We start from the raw sequence: 26227 nt of genomic DNA, 5'->3' as shown, positions 1-26227 counted from the left end.
CAGATGGGGCCAAGGAGTCCTCTGAGAATTAGTTCAAATGAACTGAGCAGTATTGTGATGCTTTGAAAATAAAGTGCAGAAGACAAAGTAAGATTTATATTTCAAAGAGAAAGCATATGCAATTTTTACACTGTTTCATATTGCATTAGGAATTGATCACAGTCCACTACTTTTTATATTGTAATTCTAATTTTTGAAACATTTATTAGTAAAGTGAATTTCAAAAGCAGGCAGTTTTCCTCTTCAGTGATGTTTAGATTTTCCATTAAAGGCAATTAGTTCACTGCAAATAGGTAAACAAGCACCCTCCAGTGACCACCTGACAAACTGAAACTACTCTAAGATATTGCATTAGGAAAAACCTTCTTGTATGGAAGGTACATTTGCAGCCAGAACTGAAATGGGGTTGGATTAGAGGTATTAAAAATAGCTTCAAGGATGCACTGATGCTCCTCCCACCCTGAGCAATGCATACCTGCCTCTTTTAAATAAGCATCTCCTTACACAAAGTGAGCCACCAGATGACACAACTGGTGGCTTCACCTGCCACAAGAACTTACTGATATAAACATCAGATAAGGATTCAAACTGTCCAATCTTTGTGTTCTTTATATATGTGTTGCTTCAGAGAGAAATCATCTGCAAACTTCTTGAATGGTAAGCGTAATATGGTTTTCGCTCAAATTCTGTCACTCAAATTTTTGTTGGGCCTATTTTTCTTTTGCTTTTAGGGAGAATTTTTTTGTTAAAAATACAACATAGAAGATTTTGGATTCATGTTGAAATGTAAATTTGGCATAATTTCAGCTAATTGGAAAAATGTATATACGAATTTTAGTTGATTTTCATAAAATCTATCTTTTAAAAGTAGGAAAAGGCAAGTAATATACAAATAATATTACATCCTTTCATGTTCAGTATGGAATTTACATTTATTTTTATTGGCAAAAGTTTTTCACAATCTGTATTTTTTTTCTTTTTGGCCACCATTTATTTTCCCCAAGATATCCATATTAAAAAAAACATTCTAAGTATTGTACCTACCTTAGTGGTAGATATTAACTATATTTCCAATTGACGCTTGTAAAAAAGGAAATATTTAATTAAATATGCTTTAAATAGAATAAAATAGACTATTACTGATGAGACTCTGGTCATAGTTTCAAAACTACTAAATATGAAATAGAAAATATATTTCAAACAAATACCCATACCTACTCCATCTAATAAGCCTACATAACCTCATCTTAGGCAGTGAGACTGACTGATTGAGGCAGACAGTATGACTGATTTTGACTTAGGTACCATCCTTCAGTTAGGACAGGAATGGTCAGGGCTTGTGGAAATCAAGTCAATAGTCAACAAGTCTTAAAGAAGAGCTAAAATACCCAGTACTGTTCAGTTTCATTGTTTTTGCCTATTTCTTCTTTCCTGAATTATAGTTGTTTAAACTGACTAATTTAAAACAAGACTATGTATTTTAAAATTTCAATTTTTTTTTAGATCCAGGTATGTGAGCATCATTTTTGCTTCATTATAGATGTAACCATTTTCAAGATAATTTTTTCTTTTATGATATAATATTAATATATATGTATATATATACAGCTCATGTGCACCATATAAGTTACTTTTTAATAAAGTTAATTTTTGATTAGTCTTTTTTCTAACCTGATAGAAATATAGTTTAATACATCAAAAGTTTTCCTCCTGATTTCAGTGCAATTGTATGGGTAATTCATAGAGAAGAAATAGAAGTGATACAGAAAACTTGCAAAACACATTGTTGATATTTCAAAGAAGTGAAGACCTGAGGTATAGCCTGACAACAAAAATAGAAATTGCATTCTATTTTTAAGAACATGGTGCAGTCTGTGACGATCCACAGAAAGCGCTTACTGAAGATTTCTAGTGTTGCCAATTCCTGCAAAATAGAGTCAGTTCATTATTCCCAGTTACTTTAACAAGAGGGTCAGGTTAACCACTGGAAAGTCAGGATCCATATCTCTCTTCAGATATCAGAAACCATGGAAGTGCTTTCAGAAAATGTGCGTCCCTAAGAAAGTTAGAGAGTTAAGTGAATCCTCTTTGTTTAAAAAAGGAGAAATTAGAGTCAGCAGAAGTTAAGAGGAAGACAGACTTTTGATGGATAATATGGACAGAAAGAAAATAATGTCAGGGGAAGAGAAGACAGTCAAGCAGACTTGAAATATAAAGAGAGAAGCCAAGGGAGAAGAACAGAAAAGATAGATAATAGGAAGGATAAAGAAATTGTCATAAAAATGAGTTTGAAATGCCAAGATGAAGAAACTGGAGATCATATGTGCTGTTGCTTTACTAATGCTTTACTTTTCCATGTTTGAGATTGTCATTCTTCATTTTCTATATTTGCAAACTGGTGACAGGGGAAACATCCATGACATTATCCGAAACTAGTTCCCAACAACTTATAGCTTATAGCATGAAAAGGTTTGAGCTCTCTGGTTCAGCAGTGAAATGTACGCTACACTCTGAAAAATATATGACAAAATGAGGGAATTCCAAGATAGCGAGCTTAAAATTTACTGCATATTTTCATTAGAAAATATGCATGGAAAAATTTGACAGAATTATAAATATTGCAGTTTATATACTTGTGTTAATAAATTATTCCTACTTATTTTGTCCTTCTGTTACTGCATATGGTAAATACAAGTACATCCCAATAGAGAGCTATGAATTACTAGGACACATTCTGGCATGTTTTCCTTCAGTCATTTTTAAGAACTTCCACCTTTAAAGACATTTATCAATAACAGCTCAATATCAGTAACCACCAAAGGCTATATCTTAGGAATGACAAAAGTAATGTAAGGCTCTTTTCAGAGATGGAGAGAGAGAGTAGAAGTTGTGTGATCAAGATGTTTTTGTAGATTTAGCTGGATAGGATGTCCATAGGAGAAAAGGATTCCTAAAAGACAAACTAATGAATGAAAAGCACTATTGCAATGACGATGCTGCGTTCCCCGACAGGCAGCAAATATATAGGAGGAAAGTTCTGTGGATGCATATTAGTGATGCCTTGGTCATGTAAATCACACAGCTGCTGAGCAAAGACCAAGCAGCACAAAGAAATAGTGTTTCTGAATGTATTACTGGTCATCAAGAAAGTGCTTGAATTAAATTGCCGGTGAGATTTGGGTTTCTGAAATCTAGACCGTCTTGCCCCAAACAAACTCTTGTCTAATTCTCACATGTATAAATACCCTGAGGCACCAGTATCTTAAGTCTGATCTAGTTGAAGATGTCTCTGCTCTTTGCAGAAGGGTTGGACTAGATGTCTTTAAATATCCCTTCCAACACAAACTAATATTTAGTTCTAGATATTTTATCAAGATTCTCCTTTTTTTCCAGATATGGTACAACTGAAGGTGTATCTCCACAATTTCCGAAACCAAAATAAGTTCATTCAAAATAAGCAGTGTAAAGCATATATTCAATGCCTTAGTCTCATTGGAATGAGGGATCAGAAAGTTTCTGAAGCCTGATAATTCAGTTTTTCCTAAATTTCATGGTTAATGAAAGCCCAGGATGGAGTTCCCCAACTTCACAGATGGTTTCTGGGTCTGGTCAGTGGTAACTGAATGTGAAACCACAAAGCCAGTGCTGAAGGCAGGTACCAGAAGATGAGATTTCCAGGGTGATGGAGAGTCAAACATCAGCACTTTGACCCAGTCTCTGGCTGTACATGGGCACAGCTCCAATAGGAGGAGGAGAGAGCATTGCTCAGAAAGCAAGCTGCCACTTGGTGACCATGATTGTATTTATTATGAAGTAGAGAGAGTGTTTTAATCTCTTTAATTTGAGGTAGAAATATGATGCCTGCCATGTAAGAGGCCCTTCACTTGTTTAAAAGGTAGTTTGCAAGAGATGGATCAGCTCCCAGGAGGATTTCTGTCTGAAATGGGTACCTAAGTCACCCCTCACCTGTACACACTCCACTCTGAAGCATCCAACCCGCCCAAGGACAAGGGCTTACATTCACTTTTCTACCATACCCCTAAACTTCTTCTAGATCCAGCATAATGTTTTTTCTCTAGGAGCTAATTTGAAGCCAATAGTTGGTTCAACTGATTGCTGGGCTGCGCTGGATACCTTAGGAAGTATCCTTACCAAGAATGTTCTCATGGAGGGACACCTGCTTATTAAATAGATACTAACCATAAAATCAATTTATACTATCTTTCAAGTCATTTTATTTTATAATCAGATTTACTCTGCAGGCCTCTACTTAAATTTCTTCTTGTCCAAAGTAGTCAGAGTAGGACTCAAAATCTGAGTGATATTATTTCATATAATGTTTTATCATGAGAGAAAAAAAAAGGCTCTGCAGGGTAATAAAATGAACTATTGTTTTCTATACCCCCATTTTTATTTTTTTTTTTACAATTAGGCATGTAACAAACCTGTCAATAACTTAAATCCTTCTGCTGAGCATAGCAGCATATTCCTTACTACAGCAAAATCTCACTAACAAAGAATGCAATGAAAAATCCACAAGACATAAATGTAAAGTGTTAGTCAAGTTGACCTCACTTGTTTGACAACAACAGTAGCATTTTTTTTTCCTTGGTACAAGTATGTTTCTGAAAATTTGTAGGAGACAATGCATTCCTGCTTGTCAAGGCAGTAACAGATTCATTTCTGAATGGCTGTAATTAATATCTAAAGTAGCATCATGACTTCACTTGGCTTACTGAATTAAGCTGATTCACTAAATCCTAACGATCATTTTACACATCATAATTTATATCATACTGGCGCCAAATAAATAAATTCCAAAGCAAAAAAACATACAGTGCATCCTTTTCATTACTGCCACTTGCTTGAATTTATGGTTCCTGGGTCTGGAAAATTAACAAAATTGCAGTACTGCGTAACTCAGGCTCCAGTATTCTAATGGTGCATATTTACTGTATATACAATTTAATTATTAAACAATCATATTTTTAATGAAATGTTGTGGTATGATTACCCTTAGTGAACTTTGCTAGTACTAATGGATCCACTCCCTCCATTAGCAAGATCATGTTTGAAATTAAAGGGTATAAATGTATTTTAATCCACTCTAGGGAAAAACAGCTGTAGGAAGGGTTGCTCTTCAACTACTTCTGTGAAGTAGTTCCTTATGCCAAATCATTTTGCAGAAATAAAAGCTGTGGTCAGACCACTTAAAATTCCATTTGAATCCTACTGGGAATGGAAAACCTTTGTACTATTTTTCATACTCTGAACATTCTTCTGAACACTTACTAGAAGACTAAAATGTAGCAGTAATTTTAAAAGAAAGGAGCAGTATTATCAGATTCAAGCAAATTAGTAAAGCTATGCTTGGTTGAGGTTCATCAATTCTATTGTTTCACAGTATTTCTTGGGCTTCAATTGAGAGGATTTTAAGAAGAAATGGATGATATTTTTATTAATTTTTATTGATATTTCAGTGACACTTCTATTTCCAGATAATGATTCCTACATAAAACTGCATTTATTTTCTTTATACAATACCCAGATGTTGAGTTTAATGTCTCATAAAGAGGACTGTGAGCAACAGAAAAGTCAAAGGCAGAGAGGGAATTCAAAGGGATCTCACCCCAGGAAGGTGAACATGCTCACCAACTGGGGATGCTTCCAATCAAGGCACCATGAAAGCGATGGGAAATACAGAGATCTCCTCCAGTTCTTAATCCCAGGTCACATAATTAGGATCTCTGCAGGCACTAAGAGCAAGTTTTCCTGAGTATAGCTTTCTTGCTATAGTATAAATATCCCTTTTGGTCCTAATTAATGATGATGTAGCAACAAAAACATACCTTAATGCACTGCTGTTTGCAATACCTGTGGCTACAGCAGCTTATGAGGGGAAGAAAGTTTTTGTCTCATTTTTAAATGTTGTTGATAATTGACAGGAATGAGGGTTTATACCACAAGCACTTAAACCCCCCAATTAATCTTAGAACTATTTCAGTTTATGGTCTTAAAGCTACTTAGTTAAGGATTTCAGCAATTTACAACAAACAATTCAGGAGTTACAGGCTCAAAAAAACCAGGATCAAAATAACAAACAGCATTTGTATAGAGAAGTCTGGTGTTATGCACACCAGTGAAACTCTCTGAAGGAATCAGCAAGCAAACCAAGGTACAAATGATGCCAGAGATAAACAGATTTGGAAAGTTTTTCAAAAAGGTCCCTTCTTGTAGTCTTTTAATGAAACTAAACTGTCATAGGACAGGCAAAAATGCTTTTCTGAATTTGGTTAAGCACTCAAAAACATGGAGTAGGAATACAACCTTCTAAAGCAACGAAGTTCCTTGGGACCCCTTAAAGTCAGTGATGCTATTAAGGTGCAAAAAACATTCTGGTGACTTGGAAGGCACTACTGAATTCTCAGAATGACCAAAAATACAGATGATTGTGGCAGATCCCAAAATATTTGTGATGAAATGTCAGATGAGATTCAACGTTGATAAATTCTAGGTAAGTACCCACAAGAAACATAACCCTAACTAGCTGCATACCTGAATGCTATTTATTGATACTATCACCAGCTAGAAAAGGGACTGTGGTGGAAAAAATTTCTAAGGAAACTTAGCTCAGTGGCATACAAAAAACCCCAAATATATTTGTGAGCATTTATGAGAGGAATGAAGAAAAAAAAATTTAAAAAAAGAACACTACTGCCTGAATATACCTTAACCATGTAAGTCTTCCCATTCAATTTCTAAAAGAACATGGAAAAGATTCAGAGTAGCAGGATGTGGCTATTCAGAGATAAACAGTGGCATCTGTAAGAGGGAAAACCACATGTGCAAGGCCCCATCAATGAGCAAAGTGCATCAAAGTGCATCAATGACTTTGTGAAATAATGAGCACTAACAGGGATGAAAAAAAGGGGGAAGAATGCTCCGTTTTTCAAAATAAAAGCACTAGGGACCACAAAGTGAAGCCAGTGATAAAAGAAAACAATTTTTTTCCCAAATATGTAATGAAATTATGGCACTTAGTGCCACAGGATGTTGTGGCACAGACAGTATAAAAAGGATTTTAAAAGGGAATGAGCGAAATAATGGAGAATTGCTTGTTGACAACTATTAAATAGGCTATATGGGGTGCGACACTTGGTTTTGGCAGTCCTTAAGCTGCCGCTTGCCATAAACCATGAAAACACAGGCAAAAAATCACCTCCTGCGCCTCCTACTGCTGTTCCCAACCCACTACCTGATCTTTAGCAGAGCTACTCATCTGAGGTTCAGTAAAGCAATAAAGTAATTCGAGTTACACGTATTTCCGTAAAGACTGACTCAGTTACGGGCTCTTTAGGATTAACCCTTTAAAACACCTCATGCTCCTTCTTTCCCTACTCTTCCCACAGCACACCTCCCCAAACTGCCCCGTCAAACAAATTCTGCGAGAAAATGTTATGGTTACTCAGAGAAGCCAGTAGTAGCAAACCCGACCCGCTTTTTTCGGGGCGGGAGGGCGGTGCAGGGCAGGCAGCATCACTTGGGGCGATGCCTCCCGTGGGACACGGGCGCTCCTCTCCCGCAGGCCCGCCCGGAGCCGCCCGATGCCCGCCCCGCCGGGATCGCCTTCCCTGCTCTCCCTGCTGTCCCTGCTCTCCCTGCTCTCCCTGCTTTCCCTGCTCTTCCCGCTTTCCCTGCCCTCCCTGCTCTCCCTGCTCTCCCGCTTTCCCCGCCTCCCCGCGGGCCGGGTCCCGGCGTCACTCGCTGTGTCGCCCTCAGGTCTGCGGCGCGGCCCGGGCGGGCGGGCGGCATGAAGCGCTCTCTGCTGCGGCTCTGCCGCTCCCGGGACAAGGCGGCCAACTCCAGCGCCTACCAGGGCGTCGTGTGCGAGGCCGATGCCGCCTCCGTCGCCTCGCAGGATGTCTTCAAGGTGCGTGCTGGGACAGAGGGATGGAGGTGGAGGGTGAGGTGGCCGAGGGGGCGGAGGGTCCCTGGAGCTGTGCGGGCTAGGCAGGGATGATGTCCCAGGGATCCATTTCTCCATGGGACCCTGTCCCTCGCTCATGGGACCCGGAGGGAGGATCGGTGCGGGATGGGAGACAGGCTGGGAGCGTCCCTGGCCGTGGGGTGTGAGGGCACAGGACGCTGATGTGGTGCGGTGCAGGCTGAGCGGCAGCGTGGGGCGCAGGGAAAGGAGGATGTGGGTGGCAGGCTGCTGAGGCAGAGCTCACATTTCCCCTGGGCATAGAAAGAGACCCTCTCTTAGAGGGAAGCCGAGGTCACGATGGAAATGAATAGATCATCTTAGCAAAAATTATACGAAAGAGTTTAGAAGCACTGGAACTGTTACAAAGGGAAAGGGAACCATCAGTGCAACCTACACGAGTGATATTGCAGCCAGAAAGGACAGAATATCTTCCCATTTCTAACAGAGATTAGGATGAGAAGTCATGTATTTGTGTTGCTGCTAGGGACCCCTAGACCAAACTTTAGTGCAGCCTTTTAAAGCATAAGAATAATTAAGCAAAGGAAGAGTTTGCTTACAGGATGGAAGACTTGGATAACTTTGGAGATTTTTAACAGCAGCCTAAACAAACTTGACAAAGTTTGTAAATTAATTTAAATACCTCCAGAGCTCATTTCCATTCAGATATGTTTTCTGTGTACTAGCTATATAACTGAGCAGCACCTCTTCAGCATAATACAGCTGGTCACTCTGGTGGGTGATCTGCCACTACAGAGCTGTTCAGGCACAGGGCAAAGGAGTTGCTGCTGTTTAAAATAGTTTGCTTTACTGAGAACACCAAATTGACTTCTTGCTTCCTTATTTTGTTAGTGAAACTCTGCAGGATTGGCTGATAAATCTTACTTTGATCGATAGAAATTATTATCATGCCACATTTTGTCTTACACTGAGAAATAAATCTAGTGTTAAAAGCAGAAAAATGTGGTCTTGATCAATAGATATAATAAAGGCAGAATGCTAGAAGAAATAGAAAATACCAGGCCCTCTAATAAGGTTTTCTTAGACAGCTTTTTGGTGGGTTTAAAATGTATAGATGCTGCATGTGTAATTGAGCTGTTATTTTTGTGACAATGGATTAATCTTAACCATCTTTTCCACAATTATATCACATGTTTCATTTATCTTTTTCTGATTGCACTATTGAAGCTGATACCAGCCCCATATTTGGCCTCAGTCTTATAAATGTTTAAACACATTTGTAACATTATTGACATGAGTAACCTCACTGAGGTCAGTGGGACCATTAAGCCGAATGAAGATAAACACGTGCTCAAGCACATGAATGAGCTTGCCCTGTAATGTACATTTGCTTATGGCTGGCAAAAATTGTTGAGTCTTTGACATTCAGGGCATCCTGGAAAGCAAAGTTTTCTTTTTCAGATGTGAAGTGATTTTAGGGAATTCCCTCTTTTCATTCTTTGCTTACTTACACACCATTTGATGGTTTGCATTTCTTTAGATAAGCATTTTTTTCATTTTTTTTCCCACCCAATGTAGTTGAACTGTTTTACTTTTTTATTCTCTCTTAATTTTTAGTGTCTGTTTCTTAAATTCCTGCCCATTCTACTGCAATCATGTTATTCTATCACTTTACATATAAATATGGGATTTTAATAGCTTTTACAAAAATATTTGGAGAATATAATAAAATAATAAACAGCAGTGTTTCCGTAGTGGGCTTTGGTTGTAAAACATAGTACCTGGAATATATCAAGCTGTCAGTGGGCTTGCTGGGAAGATACTGAGATGTTTCAGGCTGAGATAATAGTCTGATGTTCTAAGCATGCTGCTGAAATTAAAAAATATATCGGTTTCTCTGACACAAAGAACATCACAGAAGTCCAATGGCCGAACTTGAAAGCCAAGAACACAGTATCAATCTCTGTAAAAAGATCTAAAGAAAGGAATTTATCAAGACTTTATTTTCCTCTCTGTTGGATTCATTTTACATGGCCACTGCAAGAAAGAGTATAAAAGTGTAATGGATGAATTTGCTTGAGATTTTCCATGGTAAAGGAAGGATCTTGATCTCACTACAGAAGAGAGAACAGTGTATTCAAGATGATTTTCAGTTTTGTTCATTTTCCACTGTTTCTCATCTGGATCTTATAGTGCAGTCAGTTAAGCCAACAACCAATCAGAGTTTCACTGTTGGCTCCATCAGATCAGGATTTGTGAACTTCTCTGTGAGCCCAGACAACTGGGCAGGAGTTACTGATTGTTAACATGCCCACAAAATCGCATTACAGCATTGGTAACTTCCTGCCTTTTAGGAGAATGAGAAAATGAGAATGTTTTTACCCAAAACAGGTTATTTCAGACGGAAGTGCCTGTAGGCTCCGGAGCTTCATTAAGAAGAATCGTTCTGGGCTTACAAAAGTGGATGAATTAAATGCCACCCCGCTGCATCACGCTGCCGAAGGAGGACAAATAGAACTCATGCAGCTGATCATAGATGATTCGTCCTATGAAGGTAACACTCATTTTATGAACTACTTTATTTAGCACAATAAAAAAAGTTCAATAACCAAGATGTCCATTACCCAACTGAAATAGGACTGATAAGTGTTATCTCCATTTATAGATTCAAATCTATTTCTAATTGTCTATGGCAGTTTGCTCTGTCTCAGGTGTGTTTTGGGTTGCTTTTGTTTTGTAGGACAGTTTTCTCTCTAATGCACTGAATCAATATGTCTTACTTTGTTTGACACTCAGATATGTAGACTTCAGATGTGAATAACTGAAATTATTGAGCAGAGGACTTGACTTTCTGTCCTCCTTATTCATGTTATGTGTCACTGGTACAATCAGCCTTGTGAACTACATCAGACTCCACTGACAGACTGTGCTACTGAGTAAACCTACAATGGTCCTGAACAGCTGGGGTTTTTTCACCTGTTGATGGCCAATCTAATTTTAGATCAATCCAGCTGGAATATATATATTTTTTATTTTTAGTCTGTCATTTTTTTCCCAATTTTTTAGGATATTTGTAGAAGTTTATCTTCAGTTTTCAAGCTCAAAATGTATGTTTAGAACAGACCACTTTTTTTAAATGGTGTGAATTGATTTATCTTTGTGTTCTGAAGCAAAACAGAATAGACATGGTCTTTAATTTTCTTACAATTTGCAAGCACTCATTTGTTACTCTTATTTAAGTTATTTGCACTCATTTATTCTGTGCAGTCTCTAAAGAAATTACTGTGAAGTCAAATAAATAGGAAAAAGAAGAATCAAGTAGAGAGGGAAATCAAGTAACTCTTGGGTGAGGAGAAACATTATAATAGCGGACAAGAAATAGACAAGTGTTTCACCACTTCCATTCCTCTCACCAATACTGTATATTCAGCACAACATTTAATCAATTTAACACAATGTGCTGCATCTCATGAAATCTTTTCCTTTCCCTTTCAAAAGAAATGCAGTAGCACAGACCTAAACCTGACTCTGAAGACACCTTTTTTTGTTTCAGTTCAGTCAGAACATTTGATGGTTTTGCTTTGTTGTTTTTGACGTGCTTTGTTTTCTCTCCTTTGGTGCAGTATTAAATGTGATGGATTCTTCTGGAAATACCCCACTGCACTGGGCCACAAAGAAAAACCAGGTCGAAAGCGTTCGCTTGCTTCTCAGCAGAGGAGCCAATCCAAACATTCTCAACTCCAATATGATGGCACCTCTGCATATGGCTGTTCAGTCCCTGCACAATGAAATTGTGAAGGTAAGTCTCAAGTCTGCCTAGATATGCACACTTGATGAGTAGCTCAGGCAGCAGAGCTATGTGTACCCAGGCCTTGTTGATATATGCCATATCTCCTCATGTGCTTTCTTTAGCAAGCAGGATGTGTAACATGATGCCTGTAAAAATGTTGGTGTCCTCTTAGCACTGCCAATAAAAAGTAACTTACTGATTTATAGAAATATTGAAGTTTGTGCTATAATAGTAGTCCTTATGTTTCACAGAAAATGGGTTTTGATTTTTCAGACACAAGGTACTTTCTTTAAAAGTTCTTTTTAAAATGGAAACTTTATGTAGGCATGTGTATTTCAAATTATAATATTCTGTTTCTTTTTTTTACAACTATACAGGGTGTCTTAGAAGTATTGACATTCTTGAAACTAATGTATTTCAAAATAAAAAACAGATTAAAACTAGTCAAAAAGCACAGTCCTTAGAACCAGCATTCTAATAATCAGTTGAATGGTAGCAGAACTAAATCTGCAATTAAGAAACACTAAAATATATTGTGATGAAATTACCGAGGTGTCCAAGTTGAACCTTGTAAAACAGTGATAGCTATGAGATTTTAAGCAGCATAATTTTTTAACCATTTGTCTAAATGCAGTGAGATTTTTTTCACTTCATGTTCAGCGTTTTTAAGTTCTTTAATTTTTTAGATAAATGCAACCTTAAAATTGCAACACTTCCTTGTCTCTTTAAATTTCTCTCATTTTCTAGCTCATCCATGCAAAAAAGAAGTACATATTATCTATATTCAAGACAAATAAAGAGTTCTTTGGAAATTTTTCAGTGTCCTCAAATCTTTTACAAAATCTGTACTTATTATGAATTAAGAACAATGAAATCTGGAATCAATGACATTTTTAAAATGGGCTTTTTATCAGTTTCTGTGCTTTGGTTCTTGTCTAAATTGGTGCTCTCATTTTTTCTCCACTCTGTTGTTTATGCAAACTAATTCTCCCTTGGTTTTTGTTGCCAAATTGCCTGAGAGTGATTAAATGTACCAGTTCCTCTAGTGCAGAAAAAATAAATAACTGAAATTACTGAAAGACAATTAAATAAATATGTAGCTAGGGGAATAAATAAGCCAATATGGTCATTATAATTTCCAGATCCTTTACTTCTCAAAAAGTGCAGGAAGCAGCCATAGAGATAATTTATTGTACTGATAGTTCAGTATCAGCTGTTAGCATAGAGACTGGAGCAAGATTTCAGGACTGCAAGGTCCCACTTTTCATCAAGACCCATCTCCCCTCATTTTACTGTTCAATTGAGCAGATTTCTAATTGAGCAGATTCCAAAATACTACCATTTGCCAGGGAATTTTCTGTTGAAAACTTCAGTTGAAAATCCTTATCTGCAATGTGCTACAGAAAATACTTTCTCCCATTATTGATAAATTCTTAAATCAGACTTTAAAATACTTTGCAGCTATGTGCAGAGTTTAACTTAGTTACCTGGCTGCCCACTGGAAAGAATTGTACTTCATATCTGTTCATATCTGTATTTTTCACCAGCATATTTTGGCATTCTGCAATTTTCCCCCTCATCTGCCCATGCATTATGGGCCTTTGGCATGCCAAACGAGGAAGTTACAAGGGTTCTATGGGCTGTAAGCAACAAAAATAATGGAATAGGCTTTTATTGTTGTATTTGACTGAATATTTTCCTAAACATTTAGGTTTTAGTCCAACATAGCAGTACAGATGTTAACTTGGAAGGTGAAGCAGGGAACACACCTATAATGGTAGCGTGTTACAAGGACAATCCTGAAGCACTGACACTCCTGGTAGGTAGAATTATCCATCATCTTTTGAGATTATTCTCTCTACTTTGATGCAGAGTTATTCTGTTCCTGGGTTTGGTCTTTGTTCAGTGCAGGAAGGTTAATCATGGACCTAGTGTTCAACTGGCTTTGCATGGGTTGCTAAGAAACTTTAATCTTTTAAGAGGGTACATTATATCTATAGCTATCTGACTGGCCAACTCAAGCAAAAAGACTGATTTTGAAGGTCATGAGAACACAATGAGGCATATGCATTGTATGGCTATAACATGCAAAAGATACTTGTATAAAAACTTCATAATATATTTGTATTATACATTAAAAAAAAGGAGACAGCTACCCAGGAGACTATATCTATAATAGTATATTCATTTGTCAGATTTTTCTGTATGTCAATAAGCTGTATTGAGACTTATTTTTCAGATTGAAAATGGAGGGAAAATATGTAAACCAAACAAAACGGGATGCATGCCTATCCATGCAGCGGCATTTTCAGGTGCAAAAACATGTCTGGAAATTCTTCTGAAAAAAGGTAAATACAATGCTCCCAAGTAGCGAGTAGCAATTTGCTGCTTTAGTTCTCAAATAACTGTGAAAACAAGCAATTATATCTGTGCTTAAACTTACAAGATGTTATTGCAGTTATTCTTATGGGCGGTTTATGCTGACAACTTTTGTATGATTGCAGCAGCAAATTAGCTGCTTTCCTAAGTGTATGTTCTTCCATTGTTAAATGGCAGAAGTGACAGGTTCTTGTTTTGAGAAGGGAGAATATTATTGCACACTTAACATGCTTGTTTTGATAGCCTTTATATCTTCTCCTATCTTATTCTTACTTAAAAAAAATCTATTTCTTTTCATCTCTCAGGTGAAGAATTGGGTCACTCTGCTAAAACCCACATCAATTTTACCAATAATGGAAAGTGCAGTCCACTTCATTTGGCAGTTCAGAGTGGTGACCTTGAAATGATTAAAATGTGCATTGAATTTGGAGCTCAAATTGATCTAAAACAGGTAAAACTCAGACTGGAGTGAAATGTATTTCTGATAAAACCTAGTACTCTCTAAAGCTCTGAGTGGTATGAAAAAAGATGAGCAGATAATCATTGTTCATTCTCTCTTCCAACACAAAGCACAGGGAGAGCAAACGAAAGCAAGTCTTTGGTTCAAATCTGGCAGAATGTGATGTTTCTTTACACAAGTTACATTGGGTCATTCCTTCCCAGAAGTGGAATCTTAAATCACTTTCTGATCATTCTTCCCTATCATCAGCCTTGCCTTGGCCTTTGCAGTATCTGCTTTGTAAGCAAACACAAATTTGTGAAACTACTGCTGCTTCCATGGTGTATGACTGCTGGTGTAAGGTTCTGTGCCCAGATGCATTAATGAATAAACATTTTTAAAAATATCTATTGCTAATCAAAATGTTTTCAAGGATGAAATCAACTCATGAGAGCAAAACTAAATATAGTTTTGCCTTCTTTTACTGGTTTGATTCTTTGAACACACGGAATTTTCGAATTAGATGATTTATGCTGCTAATTTTGTGATGGGCAAAACTATTTTGAGAATGCTTATGGCATTGTGGAAAAGGCCATTCCAATGCATTCATCAAAATGGTCCTGCTCTAAAAATGAGGTATATATCAAAGCTGGTTAGTCCCATCTTGCTAAACAAAGATCCCATTTTGGCAAGTACTGTTTTATTCATCTGTATATTGCTTAATTATTTTGTAAGTCTAGTTTATAATAATTTTATAGCATATTGGACAATGTTATTTTTTACCTGCAGAAAAGTTGATTTAAGAATTACTTCTAAGGAGGATTCAATTTTAGGAAGTAAATGAAGTTTCAAAATAATGCATTTTCTGTATAATATAGGCCTATTTGTTTGCTTATTCCTTTGTATTGGCCTAGATATGGTTTTCTGTATCTTTGATTTGCTTCATCTCCTGTATTAAAGGGTGCTGCAACTTTCTGGTTTTTAATTAAACTACAAAAGGTTGTTAGGAGTATAATTATCTCAAATCTTAGGGACTTCATACAGAGTGATAAGAAGCTTCATAGTAGTCCTTTAAAACTATCTCTTTAGTCTTTTTTGGTTTTGTCAATCTCTTTAGAATTCTACCACAGTTAAAGACAAAAGCTTTATTGCTTGCATAGAAATTTAAGCATTTGGGAATTACAAATCCTGGGCTGGTTGACCAGTGTGTTTGGTAGATTGGAAATTAGGTTTCTGAGGTTTAAATATTTGTGTTTTGTCTTGTTTCCCCATTTATAGAATGAAAAATGCACAGCACTTCATTTTGCTGCCACTCAAGGAGCGACAGAGATTGTAAAGCTAATGATGTCATCCTATGCTGGGGAGGAATCCATTATTGATGCTGTAGATGGGAATAAGGAAACATTGCTTCACAGGTAGGAAGCTGCTGTGCCTGCCAGATTTCACTATGAATTGTGAACCACGATATTCTTAGTTATTCCTTGTGCTTGGAGCATCCTTCCATGTAATTTGGAGCTTCTCCATGGTATGGGAGATGGTTGTAGTGCTGTATGAAAGAGGGAAAAAAATGGTCAGAATGTTAAAAAATCTTGGTGCTGATACCAAAATGAAAACGGTTGCAGTTACCTTGGAACCATGTCAAGGAATGGTCACTAACAGTTTGCATTGAAAATTTACTCCAGTAAAGTTGTAGGGGAACAAATTTGTGGAATTGTTAACACCTTCTGACAATGTGGAAGAAATGCCTTTATATAATCACTTGATGTTCTCCAGAAAATGAATGAAAAATAATATGAACTTTTTAAAAAAATATTTTCCTTTATTTTCAATAAACTCTTATACCTGATCAGGTAAAAGGAAATGTTTGTACATTTCCCTGTGACTTCGAAGTTGCAGAGATGGTGTTTGTGTATGTCATAATCCTTAAGATTTGTAGTCTTTCATTCTCCATTTAAACCCAGAGCACTAGACTGTGGAGAAGTTTCCTAAATCCTTTGTAGCAGAAAGATACTCTAAGTTAAACAAGCTGGCTCCCAACTCTATGGAATACAATATATTTCCCTATCTATACATTTTTTACAAGAAAGATGTGTTTCGCTGCATTTAACTGTAATTATTTGACAGTGTTATTCTACAAGTTTTACAGTATATGAAGTAAGTGGTAGAAGCAGTGGAGATGATTGTTCATTGGACACAGTATAAAGTGGAATGATTCAAAGATAACTGAAGACATTAAAAGAGTTTGTTGTAAAATTAGGGTAATGTTTGGGTACACTTGGAAATGTTACCATGGCAGAACATGATTATAGATAAAGTGATGACAGAATGCCAAATCAAATTGTGCAGACACATGTACTATTTAATAGATAACTGGCTGCCTTATCTCTGAAAATTATTGTCCTTGGAAAAAGCTTGGTAAAAAGGACAACTCTATTTTAGTCCCTGTGTCTGTGAAACAGTAAAAAATTATATTAGCAAGAATAATTATGAAGGTAGAAAGTCACCCAGATATTGCAGAATATAAAAAAATACTGAGTAGGAACATAAGCAACTTGTTGAGAAACAAAGCAGCAGTGAAGTATAGGTAGCACTTGATGCTTTTGCATTCCTACTGCCATGTTCCCAACTAAATATTTCATAAAATGACTTTGCTTTCTCTTCAGTCACCTTGGAATTTATTTTAGCATTTGTGCAGTATTCAGTATTGATGTGTGGCTGGAAAGGTCCACTATAGATAATGGAGGCATCTCTACATATTTGGAACCATGACTTGATTTTTAAAATATGTCTTTTGAGCAATCAGTTCTAACTATAGTACACCCAATGTTTTATTACCTCTTATAATGCTAAGGCAACTGTTATCATCTGAGATACAGTGCAACCTTGGAACTGTCCTTCTGTGTTGCTTATTGAGTCAAAATATTTTGCAGAGGTCTGACTTGGGGAAATGTTTTGTGTGTGTGTGTATTTACTGTGCTATACTTTCATGCTTTGACCATTTTTTTCCTGTAATACATAATTCAATGCCTTACTGTAGAATAAAACCTGTATAGAATATACAGTATATTCTATACTGTAGAATAAAACCAGATTCCAAATGTATAGACAGCTTTAAAATATTTCTGGTAAATGCCATAAACTTTTTATCTGTATGTTTAACTAATGCTACTGACTATGCTCCAAATGCGCAATTTATACCAATTAGTTTGTTCATAATTTTTCAAGTAGACTTGCCTGCCACAGTCAGAATACATGTTTAGACATTGCCATTTTAACCTCGCACTGGCATTATTGCACAAAATACTTTTGTACTTTCGTATAAAACCAAATTATTTTTGAATAATGAAATGAATTTGAGGCTCCAGGCATGCTTGGAAAAACTGCATATGAAATTTGTGGAATTCTGTATTGGCCTTGTGTGGCACACTGAATGATCTGGCATATGAAATTATTGTTTCTCCTAAAACTCGGTGGTAAAATACCTGTTTACCTACCAATAAGATCTTTGTTTCCTGCAGTGAGTTTTGAATGCAATAACTGAACTGAACTTAGTTTGAAAAGATAAGTCCATGCAAAAATATAAAACCAGTTTATTAAGATGAATGATGTAATAAGGGTGTACCTCTGTCTTTTTATTTTAAAATTGATTTATTTGAAAATATTAGAAAATGGAGAAGAATGCTATTCTTTGGCTTGAAATGTCTTTGTCCTTTCTAATATTACTGTATTTTTGCATTTTTCTCCACAGAACAGCACTGTTTGATCATTATGAACTGGCGGAGTATTTGATTTCAATGGTAAATATTTAATCAAGCAACATGTTTAGAGAGATTATTGCTATCTATTGCTGCAGGTCTGCATAGAGAAAATCATTAGGTAGAATGTGTTCTCAGGTATAGGCTAATTAGATAGGTAGATATATGCATTTCATAATGTATAATTGAGAGTTACAGTACAACAGTAGTTGTTGATCCATAATATCATCCCACAGTTACAGAGGATGAAATCTTACATTTCTATTTCCATTTTACTTACTCAGAAAAATTTCATAAACGTCTTTTACCAAATATGGTGAAGTGGTCTGGTCATTCTACACTCTTCAGACATGAAATATAAAAATAAAGGCCAAACATGCATAGAATTTCATCTGAATTTTATCAAGATATAAATCAGTTCTTTAAAGAATGTACATACAGTTAATATGGGAACATAGCCATATATCAAAGTTTGTGTATGATGTAGAAAAAAATTTTATTCTGTGTTGTTTGGTTGTATTTCTTCAGTGAATAATTATGAAGAATAAAGAGAAGAAATATAATCATGCTACTGGCTATGTTCCCAATTTGTCCATAGCTACTGGCTATGTTCCCAATTATGTCCATTTGTGCCAATTAAACTATGGCTCATAATAATTTTGTGCCCCTCTCAGCTGAGGTCATTTTCAGAAATCATCAGATTTCTTTTTTGTTTTATGTGTGTTTTGCTTCATTTCATGGCAATTATACTAAAAGCAATTATCTTCTACATACAGCTTTGCTTTTCTCAGAAAGTTTGTTATAGAGATTTGATTTTGTTAGAACTAGATGTTGGGCTTACTTTTGATTAAAATACGAAATGGTGAGGTTTGACTACTCAAACTTGTCTGACAAAACCAACTGTCAACAAAACTTATTACCTGAGAAATGCAGGTGCAAGTTTTTTGCATGTGGAAGCTTGTGTGTGCAAAGCATTTTATCATAAATATCTTCAACACTGCATTTGCTAAGAATAAACTTTCATTCCTTGAGCACAATTTGACTAGTTTAGCCTAGGGTGAAAAAGAAAAGGTGCAGCAAGGTTACTGCCTGAAAGGACTAGCAAATTCCAGTTCCTAAAGGTTTTCCGGTTTTAGTAAAGAACAGCATCTATTTTACACATTAAATATTCACATTTTGCTCAAAATAAGTAAGCAGTAATTTTACATATTTTCTTCCTGGTTTTTGGAATTTTTTCCCCTTTTGCTTCTTTCATCTTTTCTAAAAGGAAAATGAAAGATCAAATAGGTATAAATAATAATTGATATTTACAAAATTGGCATGATTGTTTTTATATTAATATCTGTTTAATTCATTTATGTTAATGCATTTGGGGCAACAGAAATGGAAAATAAAATGAAGTTCAAAAACTATTTTCCAAACTCTCAATTTAGCTGTATCATAAATAAGGTAAATATATGTGGCAATATAGAAGTTACTTCTTACTGAGATAAGTATTTATGAATGTTGCAAAATTTATTTTATTGAAAACTGAGCAATTATGTTAGCTGGTGCGAAGATAATTGAATATTACATAAGGAGAAATTGCTGCCCTGTATTCATTGAAATAAATGAGACACTTGGATAAAAAAGATCTGTTTCTTAATAAAAAAAAATAAATTTTAAGATGTTGTCTGACCTTGTAGAAAGGTAAATGGGGAAAGGGTCTTGCATATATTACTCCCAAATATTTAATGAACATACATTGTAAACTCCCTATTCTCTGTGGTAATCTTTGCACATTTATTATGTGCTTCTTAGTACCACGTTACAGGTGTTACCATCCTGGAAAGTAAATATTACTCAGGATTGTTATTAATTCTCTCTCAAATTAAGACTGGACCCAAAGATGATTCAAGTTAATGGAAAAACTGCCATCGATTTTTTTTGTCAATCATCTTTGGATATTATCTGAAATAAAATAGATTTTTTTTGTGTACTTTGTTCAACTCATCAAGTTTGACTTGCAACTCGGTATCTAGAAAAAATGATATCTAAACTGTCATTAAATATACATACATCTCATTGGTTCATTTGTGTGTATCTTCCTGCTCCCTTGGTGGGATCTTTTAGATAACTATATTTATGCTTATAGTAGTGTTTTGCTGATATGACCATAGTGATACTGTGACTATAGCGATCATACTGTCCTGGCAATATGTGTCAGTGCAAAAGTAGACAACACAGAATAAAATATGCCCCTGATGATACAGCTGCTTTGGCATCAAAATGGACTTGGTTCAAATCACTTATGCTGAAGGATAGAAAACTAACATAGATTGAGCTATGCAGATCGAACTATACTAAGTTCTGGATGCATTACTTCTTGAATTGTGTTCATAAAGTGCAGAGGTTTAGAAAGATCTTTTTCTGGTAATTGTTTGATAGGTAATACCACATCATTGAAAGGGCCATTTTTGCATTTTTCCATAGCATCAATCTTGGTATTTTCAAGTTAGAATTTTCAATTTGGAATTTTATATTAAGAATACATGGAAAGGTTCTCTAACAAAAAATCATGAGCTGTAAGTTCAGTACACCTAGAAGTAAGCCACTATTATTTAGGCATCTGAATTTTTATATATAGATGACTGAACTGTGGCTGATGGTTAGAAAGCCTGGTAGTTTTACAGAGAGATATAATGTGTTTACTTATTTTTTGATTTTTTGTTTGTTTATTTACATAATGTGAAATTACTTATCTGGACCATCTGGAATTACTAAGAATGCCTGTATTTCTGCTGTGCCTATAAAGGGCAGCACCATTTTAAAGTTCCATTTATTCATTATTCACCATAAACTTGGAATTCTTTTTCTCAGGGGGCTAATATTGATAGTGTTGACATAGAAGGTCGATCCCCGCTCCTGCTGGCCACTTCTTGTGCATCATGGAAAATTGTGAACTTACTGCTTTCAAAAGGTAAAAAGGAATATACACATACTACATATACATCTCTATATACATATATATATATATATATATATATACTTTCTTTGAGCAGGGTTCATGCATTTAAAAACTCTGCATCCAGCTTCCCTCTCAATTTGACTTCTCTACTCCAGCATCCAGCCCAGGAGCAGCTGAGCTGAACAGCTGCACACTGCTGGTGTCCCCTGAGATAAAGGAAGAATTGGTGTGATGATTTCACCCCTTTCACTGCAGCATGAACAGGCTGTAGAACAGGCCGTGTGTGCCATGTGCCATGCTTCTCATGGTGGAGGTGGCGCTGGCACTTCATCCCTGCACTCCTTAGGAGCTCACAAAGTAAACAGAACTGCAGAATAAATACACCACTTAAACAGAGCTGTGTTTCATACCAGCAATCTTTAGATGTTAAAGCCCACCATTTAATCCTTACCTGCAGTTTTATAAAATCACAGTCACCTTGAAAAATGTTTGAGCGTTATCTCTTTCATTTGCTGCATTTTGGTACAACTTCATAATTATTACTGTATTTCCTCTTGTTAATAGTGTAACTGATTTTCTTTAAAAGACTTAAGTAAGTTTTGAAACTGAAAAAAGGTTACAGCTTTAAAGATTAGAAGAGGTGACTGCATCTTTAAATTTCCTCTTGATTTGTGGGTGATCAGCATCTTGGAATGTAAGGGCCCCATATAAAACTTAGTGCTGCTTAGAGTAAATACAAAATGCATACACACAAGAAAATGCTGAAATCTAGTTTAATTACAGATTATTTTTTTGAGAAACAAAATTATATGTTGGAAGGTTGACTTGAAAGAATATTTTATAGATTTATAAGAATTATTTTATAAAATTTTATAGATTAATAAACATTAGTTCAACATTTGTTCCTTTGTCTTAAACATCATTATGTAGTGCCAAGAACCAGCAGTTTTGAAGTTGCTGGTATTTATTTCCATATTTGTTTAGGAGCAAACGTGTCATTAAAAGATCACCTTGGTCGGAATTTCTTGCATTTGACTGTGTTGCAGCCTGGAGGACTACAACATCTGAATGAGAAATATCTGCAGGTACAGTAAACATCAGTTTATGTCTTTCTGTTATTTTTTCTAGGAAAATGTAAAGAAAAAAGCAGCTACCATTTTATTTTGGTATGTTTGTAAAATTTTTTGGTAATTGTTAAATAGTCTAGTGTCAGAAAAAATGGTTTGAAGAGGTACATATCACATATCTCTCATGAAAACATTTCAAAGCAAATAATACAGTTTTCTTATTGCCAGGCAAAGGAATAACATAATCCCATAAATTATTTTGCTGTTGGGGGATTGAATAGCTCAAGAGGTAGGCAATAAAATATAGAACTTTTCACTTCTGTTTTCCCAGCTTGCATGCAGTAAAGCCAGGAGATATCCTCCTAATCACTCAAGATCTACAACTTTAAAAATAGTTTGCAGCATATTCTGCAGGAGCTTTCTGTGGACTGGACCATAATGAAGTCTTGGATTTGGTTTTTTAAAATATTTCAAACATAAATTTGTATTTGGCTATGTTGAAATGAAGCACTCATATTGATAGAGCCCAAGCTTGTCTGAAAAAATTAAATTTGCTGGCCTCCAGAGCTCCAGAAATAGCCTTTTAAATGTGAATCAAATATAACTCATCTTACAACATGTGCTGAAATCTGTGAACACCTTTGATTGTTATTCAGAATGGATTTAACCTCCCAGATGTAGTGGATCAGTTTTAAAACAGTGATGATAAGCCTCAGCATTACTTTCTGATTATTGATCATATCAATAATTCAGAGAAGTAAGTGGATAAGATGGTGGAGGAGTTTTTTAGTTGCTTAAACAAAGGTTGTAGGATAGCATTAGACAAAGAAAATGGGGAAATGAATATGAAAAAGAAATAGGGGAAATAAATTAACACTGTAAAACAGTGAACTGCTGGGTTTTGACAGTCAGAGGTTTTGCTACTGAATGCAGACTGTAAGACTGCCTTTAGGTTTGGTACAAGCCTTCTACTGCCAGCAGTGAGCATTGCATTGGAATGGCAGCAAAGAAGAATTACCTTTATTGTGCTGTGAATGGTTTGCAGTGAGGATGCAGGATGATAAACTCCTGTGCCCTTTGAAGAGTAGTTGTTTGAAAAAATGGTGACCCACAAATCAGCAGATAAAAAGGGTGCTCTTTGTTCCTAAATTTTATTTTAAATTTATTTATTATTTTTAGATACTGCTTTAGAGTATTAATGCTGTTGTTGCAAACTATTAGAAACTATGGAGCAGAAGAGATATACATGTAATTCTGTGCTTTTTTTGGGTTTCTCTTGGGGGATAACAGATGGAACATATTAAAAACCTTGTAGTGGATGAAGATAATGAAGGATGCACTCCATTGCATTATGCATGCAGACAAGGCGTGGCCCTCTCTGTAAATAATTTACTCAGCCTCAACGTTTCCATCTACTCCAAGAGCAGGGACAAGAAGTCACCCTTACACTTTGCTGCCAGGTGAGTAGCACAGTGCAGGCCATGGAATCCATGCCTTGCCTTTCATCCCTGTGTCTCTGACATTAATTTCTGTGCATTAATTTCTGTGCATCTTGCAAAGCTATGGGCGCATCAATACTTGTCAACGACTTATCCGAGACATGAAAGACACAAGACTTTTGAATGAAGGTGATAAGAAGGGAATGACTCCCCTTCACTTGGCAGCCCAGAATGGTCATGAGAAGGTAGTTCAGTTTCTTCTGAAGAGAGGGGCTCTCTTCCTCTGGTAAGTATACAGATTTTCATTCATTAAGCCAAAAAAAAAAAAAACCCTATCCCCCTATGTTTTATGTTCATCTGCTGGGAAGTTAATGCAATACAAATATAAATGCAGTATATTAAAATGATTGTTATATTAATATATGCAAATACAAACATATGGTGTAAGAGTATGGTTATAAAATACTTGTAAAACAGAGAATAGCTAGCTGTAAAACCAAGGCTTCTAATGCTAGGTTTCTCTAAATCCAACTGAGAGAAGATTATTGAACATTTTCATGAGAAAAAAAAAATGGTTTGGAAATGTTACAATCATTTCAACTTCACTCACAGGCTTGAGAAGGGTTTCTTAGTTCACAGGCATTCTGCCTTGCACTGTAAGTTCTGCCTTCAGGTCAAAGATCCTCAGATCTCAGAAAAAGATGAAAAGGGAGAGATCTAAGTACTCTTATTGAGTTGAGCCTTCTGCTTCTGAGTGGTGCATTGATCATCACATAATATTTGACAAAATGTATGGACATCTCTGCAGCAGTCATGCCAAAGAAAAGAGGTCTGAGTCACAGCAGCAGTCATTTATATTCACTTCAAATTTATAAAAAGCTTTTTTATTTATAATTTCTAATTTTATACTATTGCATGTAAGTGATTATAAAGGCTGGACAGCCCTGCACCATGCTGCCTTCGGAGGATACACTCGCACAATGCAGATAATTTTGGATACTAATGTGAAGTGTACTGACAAAGTGGATGAAGAAGGGGTATGTGTTAACATTATTTGTTTCTTGTCTGCTCTTACTTCTAGAAGAAATGTCAGGGCTAGGCTATTGGTAGTTTTCCACTGTGCATTACATGTGTAATATTTTATTTCCTGTGGCAGACTCAGTGATTAAAGATTTCTTGGATAAATATATGATTGCTGAAATTTTTATCCAGTTCTTTTAAGCAGGAGATAAAATAGATTCAAATATTCTAATAGAAAACATGAATCACTGAATGTATTAGACATGTTCCTCTTGCCCCCTATACAATGCAAGAATATTTTAGCAATGTAGTACAAACACTGCTAATGCAAATTTAAAGAATTTACACAGATGTGAAAAAAATCTGGTATCAACTATAGCTCATTAGCATGTTGTTTGAAATCTACTGCACAGTGATGTCCAACAAAAACAGCACCTGTCTTGCTCTGGAGTTTGGACAGATGTAGTGTGTTTTAGGTCAAAACAGAATCCCTTTCAAGGATGGAAGCCTCTTGTATGAACCTGTCCTATCAGGAGTATAGGGTGATCATTTTAAAGAATTGTTTAATTCTCAACACAGAAGCTGTTGCTAATTTCTCTTGAGAACTGGTGTTGAAAACATTTAAAGTACTAGATTAGAAACAAATCTTCAGTTTAAATTTATGAGAAGCCTTAATTTCAATCGGAAAAATCTGTGTGCAGATTCTGTGCTCAGAAGACTCTCAAATGTCAGTTTTAGTGTATCTTGATTCCTAAACCCCTGATTCCTTTACTTTTTCTTGATTCCTAAACCACTTTTCCTTTACTTAAAATTTAAAGAAAAAATAAATATTCCACTTAGAAAATTTCACTCTCAGATTTTCTTGCAGATTTTTTTTTTGTATGAGCACATCTGCATATAATTGGATGCTTCTCTTGTTGATTATCAAATAAGGTGTTCTGTGTCTGTAGATGCCATGATTTTTACCTCTTTGTGACTTGAAGTTCATTAATTACAAAACTAAAAGATATTAATGATGTTACCTATAGTGAATTTCCTCTTCAGATTTTGCCCTAGTGTAGCTGTAGGCATAAAGATCATGTCTGTGATCTCTGTTAGAATCTGACAATATTCTAATGTTTTGTGTTGCTAGTGAAAGCATTCGAGACTTGCAGCTGAGAAAAGCATGTGGCTTTTCAATGTGGGAAAGCACTGAAATGTACTCTTTTTTAAATTACTCATGTACTGCTTGTCTGCACAGAACACAGCTTTGCACTTGGCTGCACGAGAAGGACATGCAAAAGCAGTGAGGTTACTTCTTGACTATGGTGCAAAAATTCTGTTCAACAAAGCAGTGGCTTCTTTTTTCCATGAAGCAATACACAATAGGAGAAAAGATGTGGTGTCTGCTGTCATTTTGCACAAAAGGTAAAGTATAGAGAAGACGCTTCTTCAATTTGTTTGCCC

The 26227-nt window shown here is 35.9% G+C and overlaps 1 protein-coding gene across 1 annotated transcript in view; it reads left to right on the top strand.

Moving 5' to 3' along the window:
• Nucleotides 1-7736: 7736 nt before the first annotated feature.
• TRPA1 (transient receptor potential cation channel subfamily A member 1) overlaps nt 7737-26227 on the top strand; it is a 31594-nt gene continuing 13103 nt past the window's right edge. Inside the window, exons 1-14 of the mRNA XM_058812718.1 lie at nt 7737-7930; nt 10337-10499; nt 11569-11744; nt 13447-13554; nt 13975-14083; nt 14420-14565; nt 15832-15968; nt 18302-18350; nt 21168-21267; nt 22240-22340; nt 23613-23782; nt 23883-24047; nt 24684-24798; nt 26022-26188. Coding sequence (XP_058668701.1) covers nt 7811-7930; nt 10337-10499; nt 11569-11744; nt 13447-13554; nt 13975-14083; nt 14420-14565; nt 15832-15968; nt 18302-18350; nt 21168-21267; nt 22240-22340; nt 23613-23782; nt 23883-24047; nt 24684-24798; nt 26022-26188 — 1826 coding nt within the window. The 5' untranslated portion in view covers nt 7737-7810. The remainder of the gene's footprint in view (nt 7931-10336; nt 10500-11568; nt 11745-13446; nt 13555-13974; nt 14084-14419; nt 14566-15831; nt 15969-18301; nt 18351-21167; nt 21268-22239; nt 22341-23612; nt 23783-23882; nt 24048-24683; nt 24799-26021; nt 26189-26227) is intronic.

The sequence above is a fragment of the Ammospiza caudacuta genome, chromosome 1, assembly GCF_027887145.1.
Source record: "Ammospiza caudacuta isolate bAmmCau1 chromosome 1, bAmmCau1.pri, whole genome shotgun sequence".
In the NCBI taxonomy this organism is placed as follows: domain Eukaryota; kingdom Metazoa; phylum Chordata; class Aves; order Passeriformes; family Passerellidae; genus Ammospiza; species Ammospiza caudacuta.
This window is presented reverse-complemented; position numbering and strand designations above follow the sequence as displayed.